Raw genomic sequence first — 27,833 nt, 5'->3', positions numbered from 1 at the left:
TGGGGCTCATCAGCCCGGCATCTCACCCAGGGGTCCATGGGTGTGCCCGGGGCTAGTGCAGGGAGCTCTGACTTTCTCCAGGACGTTTCATTGAATAGACGTTTTTTCTCTAAGTCATGGTGTCTTCACCTCTGCACTGCTGACGTCATGGGCCGGATAATTCACTATGGGGGGGACTGTCTTGTGCACCATAGGATTTTTAGCAGCATCCTTGGCTTCTACCCACGGGATGCCAGTTGCACCCTCCAACCAGTTTCGTCAATCCAAAACGTCCCCAGACATTGCCAAGCGTCCCGCTGGAGACAACCACCACCCCCAGTAGAAACCACTGTTCTTCAGGCAGGACCGGGGCTCCCTGTGTCCTCCCACAGTGAGGGGCCTTATCACAGGAGATCCTACAAAGCAGGAGGCGGGATGTGCCGGCACCCTCTGCCTGGATGCAACCCCGGGCGGGGAGTGGAGCCGGGCCGGCCCACTTCCCTTCCTGGGGCACCTGAGAGTGGGGTGCAGATGGGCGTAAGCTCCAAGGCCAGACGGTGGGCTGAAGTCCCAGCTGTGCCGCTTGCTCCCATGAGACTTCGCCAATTCCCTCCCTCTCTCTGTGTCTTGCTTGGCACACTGTGACTCAGGGATTGTAGGTGGTGATATCACTCCTTCTGGGGTTAATGCAAAGATCAAGTGCTCGGTCAGTGTGCCCTGCGATGACTGTTCTATCAAGGTCTAGCCACAGTGGCCACTGGATTCTTTTTCCCTTTGGGAACAAGGGGTGGCTGACCCTGTGTCCTTCCCCAGTAAGATTCTTAACACAGTCATTTTTTATTTTTTAAAGAGCGCTTTCAGGACTTCCCTGGTGGTCCAGTGGGTAAGACTCCACACTCCCAATGCAGGGGGCCCGGGTTTGATCCCTGGTCAGGGGACTAGATCCTGCATGTGTGCCGCAACTAAGCGTACACATGCCACAGCTAGGAAGTCTGCAAGCCGCAACTAAGACCCTGAGCAGCCTAAATAAATACACAAATAAATAAATATTTAAAAATGAAGAGTACTTTCGGTCACTGTGGGGGTCACCTGACACCCACAGAATGCACGGCGGTCAGGGATTTCTCCTGGTGCAAAGCTGCCTCTGAATTGCCCTCTTGCCCTACCAACGTTTCTGGTCACCAAACGCTCTGCTTTGCTGTGGTTTCAGGGCGTCCCACTGCCCATGCTGGAGCCCCCTCGGGCCCTGCACAGTGTCAGGAGTGAGCTGCCTGGGCTCCTGTCCCCGTGCTGCCCCTCATGAGTCCGGTGACCCGGGTAAGTCCCCACATGTCTCCCAGAACCTGTTTCTTCCTCAACCGAGGAAGGATAATCAGAGGGGAAACCTTCCAGGGACTTTATCAAAAGAGTGACACGAGATAACATGAAAAGCTCTTAGTGCGGGAGGCATAACAAGCACTAACCATTAGCACTATTATTATTAATTTAATTTTACAAGAATGAAGGAAGACGTCTTAGAAGTGGACAGACTTTCTGTTCCCCAGTCATGTATGGGTGCGGAAGGTCAGTAAGGGAGAAGGAGAGACCGCTTCCCGCACCCACAGGCCTTCCCGAGGCCCGGCCACGGCCACGGCAAGCCCAGCGGAGGTTTTGCGAGCTTGTGAAGGAAGACGCTTGTCGGGAAAGCCCTTGCAAAGCTCAATCCAAGGGAACAGGGAGGGCCGGGGGACCTGGGTGAGGTTGGCTGCGGTGTGGCTGAGACCAGGGGACCAGCTCGGGATTGAACCCTGCCCCTTCCCTCCCTCCGAGGCGTCTCTTGGGGCTGGGCTCAGGGAGTCACCGGGGACCGGGGATCTGTGGGGCATGGGGGCTGGGTTGGGGCCCCTTTGCTCCTCCAGCCCTCCCTTACCCCGGAGACCCTTTAAGGGAGGGCGTCAGCACCCCGACTTGTAAAACCAGGGCAGTGCCGAGAGGTGGGAAGCAGGCACGTGTGTGAGCGGGGCTCCGATCAAGGCTGGCCTTCCAAGGTTGGACTCTCTTCACCGTCTCTTTCTTCCTCCCCTTGTTCCTCTCCCTCCACCTCATCTTCTGTCTGCAGACTTGGTAGTTTCAGCTATGGAAAGACAGCATAGACTTGTTGGTGGAGGGCAGGCCTCCCTGCACCCGGGAGGTTAACCCCTGAGCCTGGGTTGCTGGGCACCCAGGAGACCACGCTGCCAGCACCACGGCCGTGAGAGCCTAGCGGGCGCTCGACACCTGCGGGTACGGATGGTGGGCACGGCCTCGGGCACCTGCCGCTTGCTGCCTGGGCCACCTCGAGCTAGTTCCTCCTGAGTCTCCTTGGTCCCCTCCCCTGTAAAGGGGACATGACTCCCTGCAGGGCTGTGGCTGGGATTAGAGATAATGGATGTGAGGACCCAGCAGTGCCTTCTTAGCTCTGACCCCAGAATGTCTGGCCAACTGCGGAGACGCAGAGACAGGCAGGAAGCGTGTGGTGGGCAGAAGGAGGGGGCCAGGTTCTGTAGCTTAACCCCTGAGGATCAGCTTCTCCATCCAGTGTTCACGCTGCTGTGCGGAGCACATCTGGGGCTGTCCAGCAGCAGACACGGAGTCAGTGGCCACATTGCACGGTGTCAGCATCACCTGCTGGAGGGCTGGAGGGCCCGGGGGGATGGGTGGGAGGAGCCCGCGCTGTGGGTCAGAAAGGCAGGACTCCAGCCTCGCCTCAGCCCCACTGTACCACCAGATGGTGTGAGAATAGAGCCGCTCAGATCCGAGTACTCCCAAATGCAAAATGCGCCCAAAGAAACCACAGCCTGTCTCTAGACCCAGCGGGAGAGAGCCAGAAATGGTGAGTAGTCACGGGATGGAGCCGGTGGGCTGCTCTGTGCTCACCCACCTTCCGTCCCCCTGTCTCTCCATCGGTGCCCGAGAACTGGACACACGGGCCGGCTTCATGGGCCGGCGCCCTGAGCGGCCACGCGGCCTTTGCTGACCAGGGCTCCACGCTTGCTTTAGTGTCTGCTGCCACTGTCTTGAACTTCTCAACATTTTTTTTTTTTTTTGGCCAGGAGGCCTGAGGGATCTTAGTTCCGTGACCAGGGATCGAACCCGCACCCCCCTGCAGTGGAAGCGCGGAGTCTTAACCACTGGACCGCCAGGGAAGTCCCTTGAACTTCTCAATACTTTTGAACTGGGGGCCCCATGATTTCCTTCCTTCCCTAACTAGGCAGCCAATCTTGCTTACAAGGGCAGACGCTGGCCCACGCTCGCTTGTTCTTTTCCCTTCTGTGTTGTGCTTTCACTCTTTCACATCTTAGCGTCTTATCTGTGGGCCCCTAAAGACAATGGCCCAGACAGACCATGCCTTTTTCTTCGTCCCCTGGTACCTAAGAGGGCCTGGAAGGTGACACTACCTTTATCACTCCATCTCCTCAGTTTCCAGATGAAAATTAAGGAACCAGGAAGTGAAGTGATGGGCCCGGGCGATACAGCTAGAAGGTGCCCTGGAGCCGGGGCCATGGATGGCTGAGCTCAGGACAAATTCCCCCCCGATGCCAGGAGGGGTCATCACGGATCTCGCTGCCCCCTCCTCCCGGGGCCTCCAGGCTCCCTCATCTCTGATGGCTCACGTAGCCCGGGTCACATGCACGTTCAAGGTCCCCATCGTGGTGGGGAGAGGATTTCAAGCAGCCCAGGGTACGGCTCCTGCGCTCAGGGAAGGGTGTTTGGAGACTCAGGATTTTGGGGTGTTTGGTGTTTGGAGACTCAGGATTCCTCTGGAGGAAGGGTGTTTGGAGACTCAGGATTCCTCTGGAGGAAGGGGGTAATTCCTCCCACTTGCCAGATGCACAAATGAAGGTCCACCCAGTGAGGCCACTTGCTCGCGGTCGCCCGAGGTCAGCAAGCAGGCAGCCCGGGGGCCGCGGCTCCCTCCCGGCCACGCCACCCCGAGCCCGCGCAAGGCCCCTACAGGCTTGGGCTTCTCCTTCATGGCTTCCGCCTCCCTCCTCTTCAGCTCCGTGAAGATAACATTGAAGAACTCCTCCTCGGCCTCGGTGACCAGCTGCTCCGGGCTCAAGGCAGGCTTCTCTTCGCTCGGGTAGCTTTCCCTGCCTTCCGCCTTGCTCTTCTTCTTCAGTCGCATCTCACGGTGCCTGGTCTCCATGATCTTCTCCCGCCGGGTCTCACGCTCAAATATCTGTGCACAGGGACAAAGAGGCCGTGGGAGGGGCGGGCAGGCAGCGCTGGCTCCCAGCACGGGCGCCAGGTGGGTTCTCCTTGCTTGACTACAAGCAGCCCACACAGAGGCCTGTACTCCAGGCTAATGGCGAGAAAGGGGGGCTAAATATGGGGCTTGGGAGGCAGGAGCAGGGGTGCCAAGTTACTCAGTTCCAAGGAATTCCAAGAACACGGATGCAGGCGTGAAGAACAACCTCTGGGGCTGCGCAACATGGCGGCCTGGGCCCACAGAGGACGAGTTCATGGGTGGGACCACAATCTCAGGCAGGGCCAGGAGGGTCTCCCAGGGTCTCGGCACCAGGGGTTTTCAATTTCTCTGTGTGCCCCACGGTTCTGGGGAGGCACCTCCAGGGTGGATGGCTCTCAGCCCCCAGGGCCCCTTCCCCAGGACGGTCCCCTTCCAGCTGTCTTCTCTACAGGCATTCTGCTAAGCCTTCCTTGGACAGGTTCTGCTGCCCCAAAGGTATGTTGTTTGAAACTAGACAAACGGACCGAGTCAAACCACTTGGATTCGCAGCTGAAAAAAACTGAAGCTTGGAGAGGTAAAGTGACTTGCCCAGGGCCACTTGGCTACTGAGTAGTGAAGCCAGGGTGGATTCAGACATTCCCAACATCCATTTCTCGGGCTCATTTCCTGATCCACCCCCAAATATCCATCCATTTCCCAGGAGGTGACAGAAAAGGGCATCTGTTCTTCCCTGACTGGCCCACTCGGCCAGGGGGCCAGGTCAGAACAGGAGCTGGTGCGCACCTCACCCAGGGCCCGCACCTACCGAGGAAACCATGTTCTTCTCGTTCCTCTGCAGGGTGCACAGCCCATTCGAGACCTCCAGCAGCGTGGTTGTCCCCAGCTGGGAGCCACAGGCAATGAAACATCCATTGTCCTGTACCCGGAGGCAGAAGAGGGCCTCGTCACACACCTGTTGGAGGGTCAGGCAGACCCGGGTGAGGGAGGAGAGTGGAGCAATGTCACCCTTTGTTGGTCTGATTATCTGGCTCCTGGGGAGACTTAGCCAAGCAGCCCCATTCAGACGCCCTTGGTGACTCCCCCCATTGAGGGGGACCCCAGCCTCAACCCACAGGATGAAGTTCACACTCTACGACTGGCTGTAAAACCCTTCACCCCCAGCCTCATCTTCCGTCTCAGCCTGCCCCCCCTCACCCACCCCTTCAGTCCAGCCCCACTTTCTTTCTTTCTTTTTTTCTTTGCTGTACTGTTGGGCACGTGAGATCTTAGTTCCCTGACCAGGGATCGAACCCGTGGCCCCTGCATTGGGAGCGTGGAGTCTTAACCACTGGACCTCCAGGGAAGTCCCTTCAGCCCCACTTTCATTCTGCAGTTTCCCCAGCCCCGCGCTTTTCCACGGCCCTAGCCTGCAGGTCTCTGCTCTGGCTTTGCTGATAGGATAACGTTAGCTCAGGCTGGAAGGGGTCAGCTGCCAGAAGCCTGCGCCCTGGCTTCTGAAGGAACAGGCCTGGCGGGAGGAAAGGCCGGGCATCTGCTTTTCTCCTTTTTTAATTCCCCTCAGGTGATTCTGCTGTGCCAACAGAGTCTGAGGGCCTGGGTGCATGGGGAGGCAGGTGCACGTGACCTTCAGGCTGAGGGCGGGGTCACATTGCTTGAACACAAAGTCCCAGATGTCCAAGGTCCCGTCCATCTTGGTGGTGAAGAAAACCGCTGGTCTCACCGGGCTCCAGGCACCATCAGTGAGATAAGCCATGTGGTACCTGTTGGGAGCCGGGTGCCGCCGGTCAGGGACCTCTGTGGTTGGGAGGGATGGAGAGCCGCAGCCCTACTCATCCAGCCCCGCCCCGGCTCCAGGGTTTCATTGCTGGGCAGGAAGTTCTTTCTTGTGTCTGACTTCTAGCCACACCAGCCTCGCCACCCACAGCTCACAGTTTGCACTATAAAGGGTTTTGGGTGGGGTCCTTCCCAGGGGCTGGTCACTGGCGTTTTCCATAGCCAACTCCAGGGCACAGGCTTGGGCCCAGTCCCCCAGCCGTGAGACTCACTTGAGAGGAGTCGGAGGAAAGAAAAGTTGCCCAGAAAAGTTCATGCTACTGAGATGAAGAGAGTGTTATACTTCCTACTTGGTTTAACCTAGATTTTCAATGATTTCTGCAGTGAAGAATGAAATTGGACCCTTATCTTATACTGTGGACAAAAATCAACTCGAAATGAATTAAAGGCTAAAACGTATGACCTGAAACCATAAAACTTCTAGAAGAAGATGTAGTGGAAAAGTTCCTTGACATTGGCCTTGGCAATGACCTTGGCAATGACCTTTTGGGTATGGCACCAAAAGCACGAGCAACAAAAGCAAAAACAAACACGTGGGATTACATCAACCTAAAAAGCTTCTGCCCAGCAAAGGAAACAGTCAACGAAATGAAAAGGCAACTAACACAACATTGTAAATCAACTCTACGCCATTAAACATTTTAAAATAAATAAATAAATAAATTAAAAAATAAATTTAAAAAATGCAGAGGCAACCTAAGGAAAATATTTGCAAGCCATATATCCGATGAGGGGTTAATATCCCAAATATATAAGGAACTCATACAATTCAATAGCAGAAAACCAAATAACCCGATTAAAAAAATGGGCAAAGGACCCAGACATATGGGTCTTCAAAGAAGACATACAGATGGCCAACAGGTATGCGAAAAGGTGCTCAACATCACTAATCACCAGAGGAATGCAATCAAAACCACAATGAGATATCACCTCACAACTGTGAGGATGGCTAAATTATTAGAAAAACAAAAGATGAGAGCTGGAGAGGGTGTGGAGAAAAGGGAACCCTCGTGCACTGTTAGTGGGAGTGTACATTGGTGCAGCCGCTATGGAGAACAGTGTGGAGGGTCCTCAATCCCATTTCTGGGTCTTTAGCCGAAGGAATTGAAATCAGGATCTCGAAGAGATACCTGCCCGCCCATGTCCACTGCAGCACTATTCACAATAGCCAACATGGAAACAACCTAAATGTCCATCGACAGATGAACGTGCAGTTTGAAGCACCTTCCTTTGGGAAGGGGCTGAATCAAGCCACTTCCCAGCGTAAGCTTGGCTGTTCGTGGAGAAGTGTTTTCTCCATTTTATGGGTGGACACAGAGAGGCTCAGAGCACTCCTGGGTTGGGCTGGGCCCCCTCTGTCCCCTCCAACCCCCACATCCCTCTCCCGTCCCCCCTTACTTGGTCCACATGATGGACGACTCCCGGCTGTCTTCTGACCAGATGCGGGCGGTCCAGTCGCCGACGGTCAGAAAGTTCTTCGGGTAAAACGGGTTTCGCTGCAGGGCATAGATGGGGCCATGGTGGCCCGAGAAGGTGCACACGATCTTCTCAGCCGGTGTCTTGGCCTTGCGGTTGCAGGAGATGACGATGCCTTGCTCCGTGCCCACCATGAACTTGGTCGGCTGTGGAGGGGGTGACACGTGAGCGAAAGGCTCCCTGGAACATCAGCTCAGGGTTTAGCTGGCAAGGCGAGCGAGTGGTTTCCTGGAGTCAGGGTGGTGGAGCGGCAGGACAGCTGGGGGTCCAAAGGTGCTGAACGTGCCTTCAGTTTAAGCCTCTGCTCGCGGTGTGCCCCGCCCCCTTCTCGGTAGCTGCGCCCACTCTCGCGCTGGATCAGATCCCACACTTCTTTAAACCTGCCCAAGGGCCCCACAAATAATGAAGCCCCCCCCCGACTCTTCTGGTCCCTGGAGAATCTCATCACCAGCCCTCTTCGTGGAGCCTCACTGTGTCCACTAAGCATTTTGCCATAAAGATCCTGAATGTTTATACATAAAGTAAATGATTGAATCAATAACGTAAAACATGGATCGAGAAGAGCTCCCTCCAGCCTCCAACTACTACTCCCGGCAAAGCTGGTCTACATTGTACACCCGTGTCCATAGCATCTTTATTCACAACACCCAAGTGTCATCGACATGTGAGCGGCATGTGGTCTCTGCCCGTACAATGCAATATTATTTGGCCTCAGAAAGGAAGGAAGTTCTGCCACGTGCTACAATGCGGATAAACCTAGAGGACATTGTACTAAGTGAAAAAAGCTCATCACAAAAAGACAAACGCAGGAAGTGTTCACTAAAATGAGGTACCCGGAGGAGGTAAATTCATAGACACAGAAAGTTGAAGGGGCTGAAGGGAGGGGGAAATGGGGAGTTTGTTGATTAAAAGGTACAGAGTGTCAGTTCTGTAAGATGAAAAAGCTCGGGAGAGCCCACAATGTAAGTATATTTAACAATGGTTAAGATGGTACATTTTACATTATGTGTATTTTGTTTTTGTTTTTACTACAATTAAAAAGAACAACTGGGCTACAAATTGGAGGGTCAAAGGAAAGTGAAGACCCTTCTACACTGTTGGTGGGAATGTAAATTGGTACAATCATTGTGGGGAACAGTATGGATGTTCCTTAAAAAACTAAATATAGAACTACCATATGATCCAGCAATCCCACTTCTGGGCATATATTCGAAAAGATACATGCACCCCAATGTTTACTACAGCACTATTTACAATAGCCAAGACATGGAAGTAACCTAAATACCCATCAACAGAGGAATGGATAAAGAAGATGCGATACATATATACGATGGAATATTACTCAGCCGTTAAAAAGAATGTAATAATACCATTTGCAGCAACATGGATGGACCCAGAGATGATCATACCAAGTGAAGTAAGTCAGACAAGGGCAAATATTCTATGATATCACTTATATGTGGAATCTAATTAAAAAATGATACGAATGAACCTATTTAGGGAGACTGCGTGCTCACAGTGCAGGGGGCCCAGGTTCGATCCCTGGTCAGGAACTAGATCCCACGTGCATGCCTCAACTAAAAGTCCTCATGCTGCAACTAAGAAGCTCCCATGCCGCAACTAAAGATCCCACCTGCCGCAACTAAGACCCGGCGTAGCCTAAATAAATAAATATTTAAAGACAAAACAAAACAAAGAAAACCCAAATGAATCTATTTATAAACAGAAACAGACTCACAGATATCGAAATGAAACTTATGGTTACCAAGGAGGAAAGGTGTGGGGAAGTGATAAATTAGGAGTTTGGGATTAATGTATACATACTACTATATACAAAATAGATAACAAGGACCTTCTGTGTAGCACGGGGAGCTCACTCAATGCTCTGGAATGACATACATGGGAAAAGAATCTAAAAAAGAGTAGACATATGTATTATGTATAACTGATTCACTTTGCTGTAGAGCAGAAACTAACACAACATTGCAAATCAACTATACTCCAATAAAAATTAAACAAACAAACAAAAAAACAAAACAAAAAAGGAAAAGAAAGAGACACAGCTCGAGAGTCCCAGAAAAGTAAGGAATAAAGTCAACTCCAGGGCTTCTGCAAGCTAGTAAGGGAGATAAACTGCCCAGGTCCCGGTGGTCCATCATGCCTCAGACTCCTTGGTAGGGCACGGGGTGGAGAGCCTGGGCCTTGGGGTCAGAGCCCTCGGTTTGAGCCCCAGCAACCCCGTGTTCTAGAGCATGGGACTTACCTCCCTAAGATGAAGTTGTTTATCTGCAAAGTAGGGATAATCACATCACCTCACAAGACGGTCGTGGGTGATCACACAAGCTCATCACGTAAGGCAGTGACAAGGGTCCAGCACACAGTGTGGGAGAGGTGAGGGCTAGTGGCACTGAGGTCATTGCACCTAGCACTTGGACTAAATCTCTGATTCGAGGACAGAATGTTTTTCTGAGTCCTCCCCACTGTGACTCCATGCCCAGGGCTGAGGGGGTCAGTAAAACTGTCTTCCACCTCATCCACCACATTGATCCCCCAGCCTGGGGGGTGGGTGGGGGGACTCCCAGGGCAGGGGTGAGGCCAGCACACCTCCACCTCCTAAGGGCCTGGGAATGATGTCACACGGCCTGGAAGCAAACCAGTGACGATCCCAAGGGGGAGCCAGGCCAAGAGCCATCTGGAAAGGTCGTTTTCTTGCTTTGGAGGGAGTCTTCATTTGCAGTTTCTAGAAGCTTCCCTCCTCAGACACAAACACATTACCACTTTGATAGTTCTTTACTGTTCCTTCTCAGTTACTAAATGCCATCATAGGCCCGTGCTCTGGTTTGCCAAGGAGCCTCCTCTGATCTCATTTTCCTCTCCAACAGCTCTTCTTTCCCCGCGGAAGTGAAGCCACCGGCCCAGGGTCCCACGTGAGGCAGGGACAGAGCTGGAGCCTGGCCTGTGAATGCTGGTTGTGGACAGGGCTCTTCTCATAGAACGGGGCCTCTCTGGAATCCTGTCCTTTCAGAAAGCTTGCCTTCAGATCAGCCTGGACACTAGCCAAATGGCGACTCTTGAGTGAATTAGAATGGCCTCCTTCCTCTGCTCTGCTGCCCCCTGCTGGAAAGTGGTTGTAAAGACCACACAGGTCTAGGAGGACCACAGGAGGATGGTCCAGTGCCCAAGGTGAGAAGCAGCCTCAGGGTCCATCTGACACAGTAGCCACGGGTCTGCCCTTGGCTTTGGCTGCCCTGGCAGTGGAAGTCAGGGAAGGGAGAGGAAGGGACACCCACCAGAGTAGCCTCGAACTCCAGGGCGGTGGCCCCCAAGGCACGCTCCAACAGTTCCTTTTTGGTGATGTCCATGATGACGACCTCGGTGGGCTCGCTCATCTTCCGGACGTCCCACCACATGACCTGATGGGAGGAGGGGCCAACTCTGAGGCCTGAGGTCCCGCAATTCTCCTGACTTTTGCCTTCTCTACCCCCTCCCCCTTTTTGGGGCCAGTCACTGGGGCCAAAGGGGTGTCTGACAGAGACTACCAGCAACCCGAGGGGACAAACATGCTTTGAGAATCACTCCTTTTGGCCACAGTCCCAAGCCTGGCTAATTATCAGCGTCATGAGCAAGCTTCCTAAAATCCAGATGCCAGGGCCTCACCCCAGACCTCCTGAAGGAGAATTGCCAGATGTGGGCCCTGGAGTCTGTATTCTTAAAGTCTCCTCACAGCAGGGCAATATATAGCCACATTCAAAATGCACACATGCTTTGACCCAGAAATCCCACCGCCAGGAACGTATACTTCACATGTGTGCGGTAATCTATATACAAACACACTCTCTGCCACCTTTTCTGGTAACTACAAAATATTAAAATCCACTTAAACAAATTACAGCATACCCATAATTTATTAAGTCCTTAGCAGGCATGGGGCAGCGCTTTACGATATAGGAAATCATCTTCAAGACATGCTAAATGAAAAACGTCAGGGCTTCCCTGGTGGCGCAGTGGTTGGGAGTCCGCCTGCCGATGCAGGGGACACGGGTTCGTGCCCCGGTCTGGGAAGATCCCACATGCCGCAGAGCGGCTGGGCCCATGAGCCATGGACGCTGAGCCTGCGCGTCCGGAGCCTGTGCTCCGCAACGGGAGAGGCCACAACAGTGAGAGGCCCATGTACCGCAAAAAAAACCAAAAACAAACAAAAAAAACGTCAAGTGCAGATGAACGTGCAAGGTGTACAGAAAGAGAGCGAAGACAGACACGCTTGCTTCCGTGTGCAGACGCGGAGCCTGGAGGCTGATGTGGGTGGGCGCCTACAGGGAGGGGGACTGGGAGGCTTGAAGGTAGAGGTGGGAGGAAGGCGTTCACTGTCTGCCCTTTTGTACCTTTGGGATCTTGCTCCATGTGCATGTATTACTTATTATTCAATTTAAAAATGGAATGAAAAGGAAACATGCTTAGGTAATTCAGTGGGAGGCCGGGCAACTGCTCTGATCCCCACCCCCTCGCCCCCCACAGCGCCTGGCTGGTGGGTACCTGCCCGTCCGTGGACGCTGAGAAGCACTCGGTGCCCGTCTTCGACTGCAGCCAGATGGTGCCGTAAACAGGGTCTCGGTGGCTGAACTCAATGGTGGACAGCTCCGCCACCAGGCTGCCCTTCCGGGTGTCCCAACAGGCTGGCGGGGAAAAACATGAAGGGGCTGTGATGGGGGCACAGGCTTCCTTTCTCAGTGCAGGGAGCACGGGATAGAGGGATGCTGCTTGTCTTGGTCTGGCAGGTATGTGGCTTTTTAGAAGCGGGGCTAAGTTCAAACCCGCCTGAATTTCCTACCAGCCCCCAAAGCGTGCTTCATCCATTCCACGGAGCCCCTAACATGTGTTGAGCATCACACTGGGCACTGGGGAAGCCACTGGGATTCAGACAGCCACAGTCCCTGGGAGACAGGAAGGGAAATCTGCAAGTACAGCCCGTGCTGTGATTGCTCCAGGAGGAGACACATGGAGGCAGTCAGGGAAGGCTTCCTGGAGGAAGTGAGAAGGAACTAAGACCGAGGAGGAGCCTCGGGTTGGAGTGAGCCAGGCAAAGGGAGAAGAGCACCTCCACCCCAGGGAAAGGCTCTGGGGAGTAAAAACATCTATGCAAATCGCTCCTGCTGCATCCACTCATTCCGTTTTCGCCTCTGTACCTTTGCTGCATCTGATCGGAAAGAAACACAGAGGGACATTTATCCTTTCTTCTGATCCATAATTAGTACGTCGCTTCTTCTGTTTTACCAAGAAAGACTCGAAGCTTACCTATTATTTTGTCCCAGTGGATTCTGTTTTCATTTTCCCACGAGTGTATAGCGAGGACCCACCCTATTACTCAGAGCTGTTTCTAGCAAAGCTGGTTTTGTAAAGCAACAACAAAAGTCCACGATCCATAAGTCTTGATTTATGGAATCCAAGTCCAAGGCATTTGACCCTGGACCCGTCTGGCCCAGAACCAGGTTTTCTCAGCTAAGCTCGCTCTGCTTGGGCAAAGCAGTACTCCAGGGTGGGTCCCACCATGTCTTTCTTACAGACAGCAGAGCCCTAGAGCCTGGGCTGGTCTGAGCTGGCATGAAGAACCACTGAAAGGGGTTACGAATGATGAGCGAGGCAGGGCTCCTGAATAAATCGTGGCCAAGTGGCTTTGCTTCAGTCTTTTAGAGCCTGGGCACCCAGATAAATTTGCAGGAGGTTTATGGGAGCCCACGTCTATTTCATAACCCAGGAGCTCCCCTGGAGAGGAGGCAGCAGGTCTAAGAGGGAGATCAGAGGCCTCAGGAGGCTAGGAGGCCAGGAGGCAGCCTGGCCACAGAGAGGTGCTGGGAGGAGTCCCAGCCATTCTGGCCCCTACTCCTGGAGTGAGAGGGGAACATAGGAGAGCTCGTGAAGACAGGAGGGAAGGGGAGCCCTTTTCATGTCTGGCTGAGTCTGGCCTGGGATGCAGACAGGAGGAATAATTGTTTGGTTACTTCAAGGCCAGAGGTGAAGGGCAGGCAGAAACCTTCAGTGCCCACGTGGGCAGGTTTCTTCTGAGCTCACCAGGGATACCGACATCAGTTTTCTGGGTGTCCCACCAGCGAAAACGGCAGAGTAAAGACCTCTGAGAATTCTCTCCTCCATAAAGGCCAAGAGAACCTTGGCAAAAATGGTCAGAATCAACTTTTTCAGAACTCTGGAAATTAGCCAAAGGCTGGCAGCAAATCAGAGTGTTTATCTGAGAAAAACGTCTGAATCCTGGTAAGAACAGTAAGTTCTGTTGCATTTTGACGTGCCCTAGTTAGGATCCTATACTCTCCGGTTCTATGGTAGCCTTGAAAAATAACATTCTGCCTCCCTGGTAAGAAACCACTAGCCTGACAGCCAAGGGATGGAGCAGAATGGAGCTGGAGCTCTTTCAAAGTCTCCTATTCCAAGAATTGTCATTATTTGACCTGTCTGTCTGATGGTTCCCTGGAAGACCCCCCCGCTACTTGCAAGGTTGTCTATATTCACCTTGACTTGGAGCTTGGCCAGTGAAAAAGGTCTGTTTAAGAAGGCAATTTTGAAAATAATTATGATTGCAGACAACTGATTAACTCTGCAGTGTCCCACAGTGGTGGATAACAAGTGGAGCAAACAATAAGCTAACCGAAAAGCTTGAAAGGAGAAGCTGGAGAAAGTCCATAGGAGTTTTGAAAAGCTCCTGGAACCTAGAAGGTCACATGCATGGGTATGGCTGTGTGCATTCCCAGGGCTGCACACGTACTTAGGAAAGAACTGAGAAGGCCCTAAGCTTTCACCTCTGGCTGGCCTTAAGGCTCGGTGCGGCGGATAAGGCAGAGTTGACAGCTATGCCTGGCTGAGTGTTGAAGGTGTGCACACAGAGCTTCCCAGCAAAGTCTGGGAGATTTATTGGTTCCAGATGACAACAGGCAGAAAACATTCATCTCAAGCGCACAGGGAACATTCTCCAAGATAGACCACACATTAGGCCATAAAACAGGTCTCAATAGATTTTAAAGATTGAAATCATGCAAGGTATCTTTTCTTCCCATAACAGAATAAAACTAGAAACCAATAACTGAAGGAAAACCGGAAAATTCACAAACATAGAGAAATTAAACAACATACCTCTAAACAATCCATGGGTCAAAGAAGAAGTCAAAGGGAAATTAGAAAATACCTTGAAATGAATGAACATGAGAAGACAACATACTAAAACTTAGGTGTGGCTAAAGCTGTGTTTAGAGGTAAATGTATAACTGTAAATATCTGTATTTTTAAAAACCTCAAACCAATAATGAAACCTTCCACTTTAAGAAATTTAGAAAAAGAAGAGCAAAATAAACCCAAAGCAAGCAGAAGAAAGGACATAATAAGGATTAGAGTGGAAATAAATGAAATGGAGAGTTTAAAAACTGAGAAAAATCAATAAAATAAAAAGTCGGTTCTTTGAAAATAAAACAAGGTTTACCAACCTCTAGCTAGACTGAGCAAGTGAAAAAGAGAGAACACTCAAATTACTAAAACTGGGAAAGACATAGGAGGCGTTACTACCAACCTTACAGAAATGAAATGATTGTAAGAGAATGAACAACTGTGTCAACAAATTAGATTACCTAGATGAAAAGGAAAAATTCTAGAAAAACACAAACTATCAAGACTGATTCAAGAAGAAATAGAAAACGTGAGAAGACCTGTAACAAATAAAGAGGTTGAATTTTCAACTTTAAAACTACCAATAAGAAAAATTCCCGGACCAGATGGCTTCACTGGTGAATTCTACCAAATATTTAAAGAAGAATGGCTATCAACTGTCCACAAACTCTTCCAAAAAAAACCAGAAGAGGAGTAACACTTCCCCATTCATTCTTTTTTATTTTTTAATGTATGAAGGTTTATTTAACTTATTAATGAAAGAACAAGCAAGATGGTAAACTGGTTTTAAACAAGTTTTGATAGAATCAGTTTCTAAACTGAATGAATGCCCCTGTAAATGGTCTTCATACCTCTTGTTTTAGTTCTATAATTCTTTTTTTTTTCCTTTCCCCCCCCGACTCACTCTATATAGCTGGTATTACTTACACCCATTACCGTGTAGGTTGCCCCGACTGCATCTCCTGAGATGGAGCTCCCCAGTTGTCTCATAACCCCTTTGCCTCTAGCTAACCTAGCCTAGCTCAGGGTAGGCATACAGTAAATGTTTCTTGACTTTACGTGGCCCATAATTTTCTTAACTTTTTATTGTGAACTCATTTTAGCCTCACTTGAACTTCTACAACTGAAGACACGGCTGAGGTATCAGCAAAACCTGTCTCACCTTGACGTCTGGAAGCTGCAGGGAGTCCCCACCCCATTTTGTCCTCCATGGCAAGCCTGGCCCGGCAGGTGGGCCCTGGCCAGACAGCAGCAGGGGCCAAGCTGCCTGAGAGCCTGCAGGGGACTCGGGCTGACTCCTGGTTAAGTGCCGGGCTTGGGGGGGGGGTCCCTCCTTACCGATCTGCCCATTGTAGCAGCCTGCCAGGAGCACGTGGGAATCTTTGGGGTTGTATTCCAAGGTGACAAGAGGAGAAGACGGCTTTAGGACAATTTCTGGCCTGTTGGGGTTTTCTACAAAGCAAAACAACAACAACAACTATATATATATATATATATATATTCTACCAGACCTGGAAAAAAAAGGACAGGGTCAAACACTTTAACCCCTTTTACAGGTGGGCGGTGGCAGGGGGAAGCCTGGAAGCCCCTCTCCAGGCTGTAAGCTCTGGTCCTCAGTGGCCAGCATCTAGCCCTGGAGGCTCTTCTACTGGTTTTATTTTTGGGAATCAGGATTGTGTGTGTGTGATTGTCATTCTAGTCCATTTTCCAGGTTCGGTATTAAATGAGGTTTAAGGCTTTTACAAAAAGTCAACTCTCCCCTGACTTGTGTGAACCAGCTGTCCTGTCTGTACAGCAGGGGTAATGATGGAGTCCAGCCCACGGGGCGGCGCTAAGAGCTCACTGAGCTCCTCAGGAGTGTAAAGTGCTCAGTCCTGTGCGTGGCACCTACACCTGCTAATAAAGGCTAACGTTTATTTTCACAACGACAGCAACGAGGGACGTCTGAGAGCATGGATGGAGACCACAATCACCTGCTACCTGCCGGACTCTGCCCTTGGAGCGAGCCCTTCTGTCAACAGTGGTCCGTCCTCCCGAATGGACACACTGCCCCTACTGGCCATGAATCAGGGGAAAGTGCTAGGACGGGTGGGACAGAGGTGAGTCCCTGCGTCCCTGTGAGGACCCCTTGGGTCACTTCTCAGTCTGCTGGGGACTCTTTCTGATATGCTCTTCAGGGACCCAGAGTTGGGTCTCCATGTGGTCTGGTCTCGAATGCCCTGGGATCTGGAAATGAAGGGAGTTCCTGCTTCTGGTCTGGCTCCGCGTGGCCGCACCTGAACCCAGATAGCAAAGGGATGAGACAGTGGCTTCCTCCTGGGTCCCTGGACATCCCAGTGAGGGACCAGCCCCACGAGAGTCCCGCTGCTTCTACCTTCCTCCCCCCGGGTTTTCACAGGTCTCTGCCGCACTCCCTCATCCTTCCCTGTGGCTACCAGACCCCTCTACTTCTCACCCAGGTCCCAGATGTACGATTCGTTGCTCATGCCCTCAGGTGCCCGTTGAAAATTCAAGCAAGAGTACGCCACTGCCAACTTCCTGTTGCCATCGGGGTGCAAGGAGATGTGTGTGGCTGGCCGCTTAATTTCCTGGGGATCCCTTTAGGGGAGGGAGAGAGGGCAGAAGACTGAAATCCCAGGCTCCCTAAATTTCGTATTTGCTAAAGTTTTTCTTAAAAGAATTCATACATATTTAAACATTCGCTCAGATAAATTTATTTTAAAAACAAAGCTGACAGGACTCCCTTAATTGGAAAACTGATCTCACCAGCCATAAATAAAAACTAATAAACATTAAGACAATGAAAATAAAAGATTAAATTTCAGCCTGATGTCTTCGTTTGCTGAAAGTTCCGAGCCTGAGGCTTGATTTCTCATTAATATTAAACCATGAGGGAGGGTGAAGAATTCAGCCATTATGCTCCTTGGTATTTGCCCAATTGAGTTGAAAACGTATGTCCACACAAAAACCTGAACACAGAGGTTTACGGCAGGTTTATTGATAATTCCCAAAACTTGGAACCAACCAAGACGCCCTTCGGTAGATGAATGGATAAACTGTGGTACATCCAGACATCATTATTATTCAGCATTAAAAAGAAATGAGCTATCAAGCCATGAAGAGACATGGTGGAAACTTAATGCACATTGCTAAGTGAAAGAAACCAATCTAAAAAGGCTACATGTTGTACGATTCCAACTATATGACATTCTGGGAAAGGCAAAACCATGGAGACAGTACAAAGATCAGTCGTTGGCAAGGGTTTGGGGGCAGGGAGGGATACATAGGTAAAGTATAGGGGATTTTTGGACAGTGAAAGTATTCTGTATAATACATTTGGAACGTATGACACCAAGAGTGAAACCTAATGTAAACTATAAACTTTGGGTGTGCTGTAGGCATCCCCCCAAACTTCATATGTTGAAGCCTCATCTCCAATGGGCTGGTATTAGGAGGTGGGGCCTTTGGGAGGTGATTAGGTCATGAGGGTAGAGCCCTAATGAATGGGATTAGTGCCCTTATAAAAGAGGGTCCACAGAGATCCCTCACCCCTTCTGCCATGTGAGTTCACAGCAAGCAGACGGCTGTCTCTGAGTTAGAAAGTGAGTCCTGGGAATTCCCTGGAGGTCCAGTGGTTAGGACTCAGCACTTTCACTGCAGGGGGGTCTGGTGAGTCCTCACCAGACACAGAACTTGACATTGCTGGCACGCTGATCTCAGACTTTCAGCCTCCAGATGGGTAAGGGATAAATTTCTGTTGTTTATAAGCTATGCGACTTGAAACGAGTCCTTACTGGTCATGCTGGGGCTGGGTAAACACTTCCCTGGACCCTCAGTGGGTCACGGTAGCAAAATGAATCCTCCAGAGCTGGCATTTGAGGCTAGTCACGTCTGAAATCACAGGTATTCTCTGCATCTATGAGCGTACACACACACGCACACACGCGCACATATATACATACATATACATGTATACGTGCACACACATGCATATATATACATACACACGTATACACGTATGCATACATACATGCACACATGCATATAGGTGTATTTTAAACAAAAAGTAGTGCTCTCTGCACACTGTTCTGCCCCTTGTTTTGCTTTGGTTTCACACAGTAAATCTTGGAAACTCTCTATAGGCACATAAGGAGCTGCCTCATTCATTCTGATGGCTGCGTGGTATTCAACAGTGTGGGCGTACCAGAATTGTTGGAACCAGCCCCCTACCGATGGGTTTAGCTTCCTTCCAGTCTTTGGCTAGCACACACCCTGCCGCAGTGAATATGCAGTGACTTCACACATGTGTCTGTGGGATAGATTTCTTTTGTCAAATTTCTGCTGTCCTTGGAGGTTATTCCAGGCACACTCCTGAGAGCTTGGGACAAGGGTCTTGTTTACTCACAGTGCAGCCGGATCACTGACGTTTGGTACTTGATACATTCTCTACAGCGTATGAATCAACCACACTTGTACACAGCTTTGCAAATTTGCTTTAGTCTTTCCCCAGACTCTGTCCTCCTTTTCCACCAACAAGGCCTGCCCTCAGGGTAGGTACCACTTGTCTGCTGGGCGTTTTATTTTGCTCTGTCCCTTATTAAGCTCGGATCACAGATGGCATTGTACCCATGGCATGGAGTGACTGGCAAGGGGTCACCTTTGGAAGCACCCACACATAGGGCTGAGAGAAATTGGCCAGCCACCTGCCTGGCTATAGAGGTACCTGAAAACACTGACGGTTTTAGCTGAAGGGGCCTCTTCCATCACCTCCACCGCATCCTCGTCATCAAAATACTCCTGGTAGATGTCAATGGCATTATTCTGCTTGATGCAGTGCTCCACGACCTGAGGAGGATACAGCGGGAGTTCTTAGCAGTAAAGGGAGGTCCTTTCAGCCTGACCAGGGCTGAGATGGAGTCTGGGAGGGACGAGAAATATCTAGTAGTCTTTTCCCATCCTTCCAGCCCATGCATTTTCAATGGGGGCAACATCTACCCCCCAAAAGGGTGGAAATTGGTTCTTGGGGGTAAAATATTATTACTTTTTTATACAAAGTACAGATATACATCCAGTACATAAATATATAGTACACCTACGGTATTACATTTTCATTGGGGTGGGGCGATGTCTAAAAAGGCTTCTTGGGGGACAACAATGAAAAAAAGGTGAAGAAACACCACTGCTCCAGGCAAACAGAATTAGTAACTACCCCATATATGGCATCCATCTCCTGTTTCCTCCACCCAGAAGGCCATTCCCCATTATTCCAAATGTCCAACAAGGAAAAGCTCAAGATCAAGTGCCACCTCTTCCAGGAAGACTCCCGTGATTCCTTCAGCAGGAAATCAACTCTCCCTCCTTATGGGGCAAATGGCAGAGCATCTTTTCTCTTACAGCCTTTCTTTCTACATTATACAGTGATACCTCTGTATTTGTTTTTGGCCCCCAATGGATTATAAACTCTTTGGGGCAGAATATATGTGAATTTCATTTTTGCAATCTCTACTGCACCTGGCAGAGACTAGAAGCTCCATGCAAATGTGTCGAATGAATGAATGATCCCTACTGGCAGGTAGCTGCTGGGTGGGCTTCCTTGGGGTTCTCTTTGCCCAGAGGATTTCCCGCTTTTCGGATTCCTCTTAAAGCCCGTTCAGTCCTTGGACCTTCTGGTCTGCTGTGTGGACCTGCCTGCCTGCTCCCAGACAGAAGGTTCCATAACGTAGCTTGTGTCCTTCCCCGAGGAGCCACAGTTGCTGAGCTTGACACGCAGCTGGGGAAGCAGAGTGATGGCTGAGGCCCTGACCACTGGCGCTGAAGGAAGCCTTACCGAGCCCAGCTGCATGATGGTGTTGACGTAGTTCTCATCTTTCTCCACCTTCTTCCGGAAGCGGATCGTCTGCTCCAGTTCCAGGGGGTTCACATCCTTGGGCCAGCCCCCCTCGATGTGATTAACCCCCCGGGTCTCCATTTCAAACCGCTCTGTGTTGGCCTAAACGGAGAGCCACAGGTGAGAAGACGCCTGGCCCCGGTGGAAGCATCCGACCACTTCTGCAAACCAGTGTCCCAGGGCTCCCGGGTCCCTGGGCTCTGAGTGCTCAGGGATGGACCCGTGAGGTGCCCCTGGCCAAAGCCACTATATTTTCAGGTCCAGCAAGGAACTTTCTGGTCCTCAGGTGGTCACAGGCCGCCACAAAAGTGTCACCCCTGTGGAGTTAGCAGCTTTGCAGATGCTGCCAGTGGCTATGGAAAATCCAGTTCTGACCTGATCTCACCCCTAAAGGTCCGGAGGAGCCCACCCATCGGTTCTGTGAGATCCCAAAGGAAACCGTGACTAAGCTTTCTCCACCCTACCATTCACAATGTCACAGGGATCGAAACATAAAAACGATTAAGAGTGTGGACTTGCTTTGCCCCTTCTCTGTTGTAGGGAGGTTGGCATAGATGTAGTTTGACCCCTTAAACTTACCTCTTTTCCTCCTTCCCAGTTTTCCCCCATCGTTTAAATTGTGGTAAAATACACATGACATAAAATCTACCATTTTGACTAAAATGTACAAGTTAGTAGCATTAAGAAGGGTCACAATGTTGCACAATCATGATCACTATCTAATTCCAGGACTTTCTCATCACCCCAGATGGAGACTGCATACCCACTGAGCGGTCACTCCCCTTCTCCTTTTCCTTTTTAAGCCAGTTCTCACAAAAGCTAAAAGTTTCAACAGGGTGGAGCTGCTGACAGAGGAGACCCCGATGTGGTGTGGTCTTCATGGCCGCCATCTTGTTTAGGTGGCTACACCATGAACAAAACCACCCTGGTCCCCATGACAGTGGCTTGCCCTGGGAAAGCAAGAAACTCAGTCTGTTTGAACTGTGAGCTAGTGGAGCCGTCCACAAAGTGGATGGCCAAAGCGGTGTGACTTTCACTCCGTTGACTCGGGGACATGACAGTTGTGTTAACCCCTTCGGTCTAATCTTCTCCCAGCAGTTCTTGACATAATCAGGAGCGGATCACTTGGTTCAGACAGACCAGGAGAAATCTGGGAGCTTGGACAGCGACATGACCCTCAGTTCCTTTATCCTGGAGGCACTCTGACCGGCACTTTCTACGGGACCCTTTCCTTTTCCCAAGCTAAGCAGGTCCTATAGGTGTGAATCCCTGGCTCCCTCAGATACCTCTCCCAGATGCACCCAATGCCTAAAACAACTCTAGTAAGAGTCTTAGAGGTGAGGCCAGATTCCCTGGGAGAGAGAACATCTTGATTTACATCCACCCGGCCCAGGGAGTGGTTGGTACCGGACCTTGTCCTGACCCTGGGCACCCAGGTGGGTCTGGGAGCGGTTCTGCCCTCGTACTTCCAGCATCTTCACTGGTCCACTCTAACTGGCTTCCAGGGGGATGGAGTCACCCAGTCCCACTTGCCTACCTTGGCCAGCCACCCTGCCGGACCACACCTCCACTGGCCCGGCCCCTGGGGCAGGGACCCACCTCGTGTTCCGACATGCTAATAGAGCACTGGATGCCCGTGTCCACGGGGTTCCGCTCCACGAATTGCTTGGCCAGCTCAGGGTTGGGCGGTATGTCGATGTTCAGCTCTGCCTGGCGGTCGGAGAAGTTGCAATGCTTCCCGAACTCGCTGCGCTTCTTGACATATACGTACACAATCTCCATGGTACCAGCTGCTGCAGGAACAGAGGGAGGGCGTGTGGTGAGGGGTCCCAGCTGGCTGCTTCCCGGTCCCCACGGACCCTACCACCGGGGGCAGCTCCAGGTTCCCAATCTGGTTGCGGGGAGGGTTCCTAACGGATTTATCCAGATGCTGCATCTGCATTTGAAAAAATAATTTATGGAGTGATGACTACAGGCTAAGCATCATCTTGTTCAGTTCTTACTGTTGCCCTCTGAAGTGGACAATAAAATCACCGTTTTACTTTGGAGGAATCCGATATTTGGAGATACCCAGAATGCCTTGCCCAGGATCACATAGCTCACATGTGGTACAGCTGGTCTACCTGACTCCAGAGCTCTTACTCACCAAATGATACAGTTTCTGCTGAGCTAGTATGCTTATGGCGAGGCAGGAAGAAATACTAATGGCGATTATGTTGAACTTAATTCCCTGCCACACACTGGACCTGATCATACAGCATATAGATTTGAGCCCCAGGCCTCTCTGGAAACCCTCCCATCCAACCACGTGATTGCCAGAAAGGCTCACCCACTAGGTTACTGGATTCTACCCTCCATCACCCTGTGGGAGCCCCACTGAAACCTCTTCCCCCTCCACGTCACTCCAACGGGGACAGGGCTGGGAGTCCAGCTGAGAAGGACGGAGGGTCAGACCCCTTCCCAAGCAGGCAGAAGAGTTAGACCTTTGGGAAACCTTCTGACTTGTGCTACTGGTCGTGAAAAGCACAGTGGGAAATTGAAAAGCAGGCTGGGTTGGACCCTGACTTCAAGTTCTGGCCCTGCCACTCACCAGCTGCTTGACCTTGGCTGGGCCACCCAGTCATTCCAAGACTTGACACACTTAGGATGCCGAGAAGGTGAAATGCAAGATCTCGGGCAGCAGCAGAGCCAGGGTTCACATGCAACGCTAGGCAATGCTTTCTTACTCTGCTAACTGGAAGTCTCAGACAGGCCGTGGGCCCTTCCCACGAATTGCTCTCGACTTGCCCCAAAAGACAAGATTAAGAAAATAAAGAGAGGGCTTCCCTGGTGGTACAGTGGTTAGAAATCCGCCTGCCCATGCAGGGGACACGGGTTCGAGCCCTGGTCCGGGAAGATCCCACATGCCGTGGAGCAATTAAGCCCGTGTGCCACAACTACTGAGCCTGTGCTCTAGAGCCTGTGAGCCGCAACTACTGAGCCCGCGTGCCACAACTACTGAAGCCCGCGCGCCTAGAGCCCGTGCTCCACAACAAAGAGAAGCCACCACAATGAGAAACCCGCACACTGCAACGAACAGTAGCCCCCGCTCGCCGCAACTAGAGAAAGCTCGCGTGCAGCAATGAAGACCCAGTGCAGCCAAAAATAAAAAAGTAATAATAAAATAAAATAAATAAATTTATTTTTTAAAAAAAAGAAAATAAAGAGATAAGCTATAGACTTGGAGAAAATATTTGCAAATCATATATCTGAGGAAGGACTGTGTCCAGAATAAAGACCTACCAGTTCCCAGGTGCTATGAACAGCACTTACAGGCACTCTCATTGCATGCCCACTACAACACCCCAAAGAGGTATCACAATTCTCATTCTACAGGTAAGGAAAATGATGTTCAGAAAGTACCTGGTCAAAGGTCAAAGTTCTTAAGTCTAAACAGAGCCAGGACCCACACACATCTGGCTCCGAAGCAATGATTCTCAACCCTGGCTACCCACTTAGAAACACCTGGAGGGCTCTGTAAACATCACAGTGCTTCGGGTGAACTGCAGATTAACTAAATCATCATCTCTCAGCAGTATTTTTACAAACGGCCCACGTAACTCCAGCCTGCAGCCAAGGGTGAGAACCACCGATGTAAAGTGAGGGCTCTTACCGCAGTGAGAAGCCCGCGCACCACGCAAGAGTAGCCCCCGCTCGCCGCAAGTAGAGAAAGCCCGCGTGCAGCAGCAAAGACCCAACGCAGCCAAAAGTAAACAAATAAATTAATTTAAAAAATAAAAAAAAATAGGGCCTTCCCTGGTGGCGCGGTGATTGAGAGTCTGCCTGCTAATGCAGGGGACACGGGTTCGAGCCCTGGTCTGGGAGGATCCCACATGCCGCGGAGCAACTGGGCCCGTGAGCCACAACTACTGAGCCTGTGCATCTGGAGCCTGTGCTCCGCAACAGGAGAGGCCGTGACAGTGAGAGGCCCGCGGACCGCGATGAAGAGTGGCCCCCGCTTGCCGCAACTAGAGAAGGCCCTCGCACGGAAACGAAGACCCAACACAGCAAAAATAAATTAATTAATTAATAAACTCCTACTCCCAACATCCAAAAAAAAAATAAAAAATAAAAAAAAAATTAAAAAAATAAATAAATAAAGTGAGGGCTCTTAATCTCTCAACCAACGTTTCTCGCCTCTGGGATGTCCATTCAAAACATAGGGATTCCCAGGCCCCCCCCTGCAAACACTGATTTACACGTGTGGGAGGAGGCCTAGCGACGTGTGTTTTACACAGTCACCCCAGAGGACTGTTAGGGCCAGGTATGTGTCTGACTCCACCTCCAGGGCCTCAAAGGACCAGAAAGGTGGGTCCCGGCTGCCCCCTGAGATGCAGGGCCAAGAGCTGTGTGACAGCCTAGAAGCACGTGCCTGGGACCAGGCCTCAGGGCGACGAGGGTGGGAGGTTAACCCCTAGGTCCCTTTGCATCCACCTATGTTGTTCCTTGAAGACAATACCACCCTCCGAACCGCCCAGTCCCAGCCCCAGAACAACTCAAACTGCACCAGACTCAGAGAGCAGTATTTCCCGCTCTTTCTTGTGGTTTGGAAACTCTTCTGCCCAGGGAAGGGTTAAAACAATGGCTTGGAGAACAGAGGGTGGGGACGGAAGCACAAGTCACAGTAGGCTGCCCTCGTGGGTTATTTGACATGGACAAGATAGAGCCCCGCGGAAAAGGATGCACATCCAATTAGCTTCTTCCTGTCTGCCAGCACACTGCTGCAGTACGACAGGGCTGCACCTGCGCCCCCTCCCTCCCCCCCCGCCCCCTCCCCCAAGGACTGCCAGACGTGGGCAATTACAGGCTGCCTGTCTCTCCCTCTGTTAAAAGATAATTGCTACGAGGCAGCTAGCTCCTAGGGGACACGAGGGGTCTTAAGAGCACGAGGAAACCCCGGGAAGACAAAAATATCCTTTTAGCCCAGGTCGTATCTTAACAGCTTTATTTCCTTCTTGGTGCTTCCTAAGGCCAAGCTAGGAGCGAGAACAGAGGCATTGTTTTCTATCTGGAGGCAGACAGAGGGGACATTTAAAGGCTGGCTGGGTGATGGGAAGACAGCTCATTCAAGGACCCAGAGCGGGCTTTTTCTTGCAAGCTGGTGGAGCGCGAACATGAATGGTGAGGTCAGAGCTGGGGGTCTCAGGAGGTCTCTTCCCGCCCTGGTGAGACAAGTCTCAGAGGCTGGGCGGCCCCAAGCAGCGCCTGAACGGGAGTGTCTGCAGAGGGGGCTTCCAAGGAAGGCGGGAGCAGCAGCGCTGCCCTCTGAGAGTGCAGGGGAGGAGATCGCCCACCCGTGGGAACCTCAGACCCACCGGCATCTCAAACACAAGAACGCACAGAATCGGAGACGTGCCGATCTGAATGTCAAATATGCATCCTGGGGCAGTCAGATCAGAACCTTAACCAAACATAGAAACAAAACTAGTCTTGTGCAGTGATAGCGAGCAAAGTAATTCCTGGAAAAGAACTTCCTTTGGCTTAAGAGAACGTGTGTTTCCCAAGCAAGGAGACGAGGGAGTGGAGGGTGGCTCAGAAGTTCAGTGCAGGGTTTTCACAGGCAGGCAGGTGGGGGGTGGCACCTTCCCTCACCACGGGACTCACTGGTGGTACAAAGGAAACAAGGTCTCCTCTTCCTCGTGTCCCTGGGACAGCCCCCAGTCTTTGTGCTGTGTCTGGCTGGACAAAGGACTGCAGGGGGAGGGGCTTCCTGCCCTCTTTCTTCTGTCTGTTCTCCTTCTGGAATTTGCGGTCCTAAGGGACTCACTCGCCTTCAAAAGAGGCTGATCTCCCTGAATCCCTTCCTCTGTTTCACACTGGGTCGACCAGCAGTGAGCTCCAAGAGGTGGAGGATAGGGCTTCCCTGGTGGCACAGTGGTTAAGAATCTGTCTGCCAATGCAGGGACACGGGTTCGAGCCCGGGTCCGGGAAGATCTCACATACATGCTGCGGAGCAACTAAGCCCGTGCACCACAACTACTGAGCCTGCGCTTTAGAGCCTACGAGCCACAACTACTGAGCCCACGTGCCACAACTAGTGAAGCCCACGTGCCTAGAGCCCGTGCTCTGCAACAAGAGAAGCCACGACAATGAGAAGCCCGCCCACCGCAATGTAGAGTAGCCCCCGCTCGCTGCAACTAGAGAAAGCTCGCGCACGGCAACGAAGACTGAACACAGCCAAAAATAAAAACAAATAAATAAATACATTTATTACAAAAAAAAAAAAAGAGGTGGAGGATGAGGATAGCCAGAAGTGGGAGGAGGTCCCCAGAACCGGAGGGTGATGCGGGACTCTGTCTACATCCTCTGCCCACCACAGTGTTGGCCCCTTGAATGAAGACTGAGGTCTTTTATTCATCACTATCCCCAGTGCCTGGTGCAGAGAGGGGCTCCCTACTCCGTGTGTCACATGCTGAATGTGTGATGTGACCCCGATCCCCCAGGTCTCTCCCCTAGAGCTCTTCTCCCTCCACTCCTCTTGCGGCTTGAAAAGCAAAGCACAGCAAGGGTAACAGTTTAAGAGAGGAAAGCACCGGTTCTGAAAGCTTCGAGAAGAGTGCCCTTCTGCGGTTCAAGGGACCACGATGAAGTTTGAACCTGTTGCAGGAAGAAGGAACTAACGGTGTGACCTTGAGCGTGATACCCTAAGGGGCATAAGTATGCCCACTCCCGGGTTGAGGAATAAACTGATACAGAGGGCCTGTCCCCTAGTAGGGGCTCAGTCACTATAATTCCCTGTCTTCTGTTCTTATCAGAAAGCTCTCCTCTTCACGGGCTTAGCCTCCCGGCACCCCAGCCCCAGGCTGTATTTTCTATCCATTCAGCTGTAAACCCTTCAGAGGTCTCCCGTCCCCTCCAGGAGACAGATCACATCAGGACCCGACTGGCAGCTAGGGGTGCAGGAGGCAGGGTGTTTAGAACTTGCTGGGTCCCGTGACTCGGGAAGCATCGAGGGCAGCGAGGACTGATGGGGCGGGAGACCCTAGGAGAGCTAGTCCAGGAATCCACCATCCGGCAGAGCTAGCCCCGAAGGACGCCCCACGAGGAGTTTCTTGCACTAGCGGTGGTTCTCACACTTGGGGACTCCCCCTCCCATTCACTCTCCACTCTCCTGTTCAGCCGCGGACGTCCTCCTCGCACCCGCCCTTACCCTCGGTCCGTTCCTGTTGCCTCTGGGCCGCTGGGGAAGCACCCGAGCGGCGGTGCCGGCTTCCCGGCTTCTCAAACGGCTCGGAGTCTCGGAGT

At 51.4% G+C, this 27,833-nt stretch overlaps 1 protein-coding gene across 2 annotated transcripts; it reads right to left on the bottom strand.

Annotated features, from left to right (window-relative positions):
- Positions 1 to 1,510: 1,510 nt before the first annotated feature.
- On the bottom strand, positions 1,511 to 27,833 carry DNAI2 (dynein axonemal intermediate chain 2). 2 transcript variants are annotated; one of them, XM_060290622.1, is made up of 13 exons: positions 27,739 to 27,833; positions 22,149 to 22,342; positions 20,490 to 20,651; positions 19,386 to 19,507; positions 17,118 to 17,260; positions 16,001 to 16,114; positions 12,032 to 12,171; positions 10,789 to 10,911; positions 7,421 to 7,644; positions 5,814 to 5,949; positions 4,995 to 5,141; positions 3,953 to 4,180; positions 1,511 to 2,092 (listed from the first exon to the last, which is right to left on the bottom strand). In XM_060290622.1, exons 2-13 carry the CDS (start codon positions 22,329 to 22,331, stop codon positions 1,988 to 1,990), a joined length of 1,827 nt encoding a protein of 608 aa, XP_060146605.1. In that variant the 5' UTR covers positions 22,332 to 22,342; positions 27,739 to 27,833; the 3' UTR covers positions 1,511 to 1,987. The 2 variants fall into 2 exon arrangements, with proteins under 2 accessions (XP_060146605.1, XP_060146606.1); XM_060290623.1 differs by having other exon boundaries at positions 4,995 to 5,105.

The sequence above is a fragment of the Globicephala melas genome, chromosome 20 (genome assembly GCF_963455315.2).
Source record: "Globicephala melas chromosome 20, mGloMel1.2, whole genome shotgun sequence".
NCBI classification, from domain to species: domain Eukaryota; kingdom Metazoa; phylum Chordata; class Mammalia; order Artiodactyla; family Delphinidae; genus Globicephala; species Globicephala melas.
The sequence above is the reverse complement of the archived record's forward strand: the minus strand, read 5'-3'. Positions and strand labels throughout refer to the sequence as shown.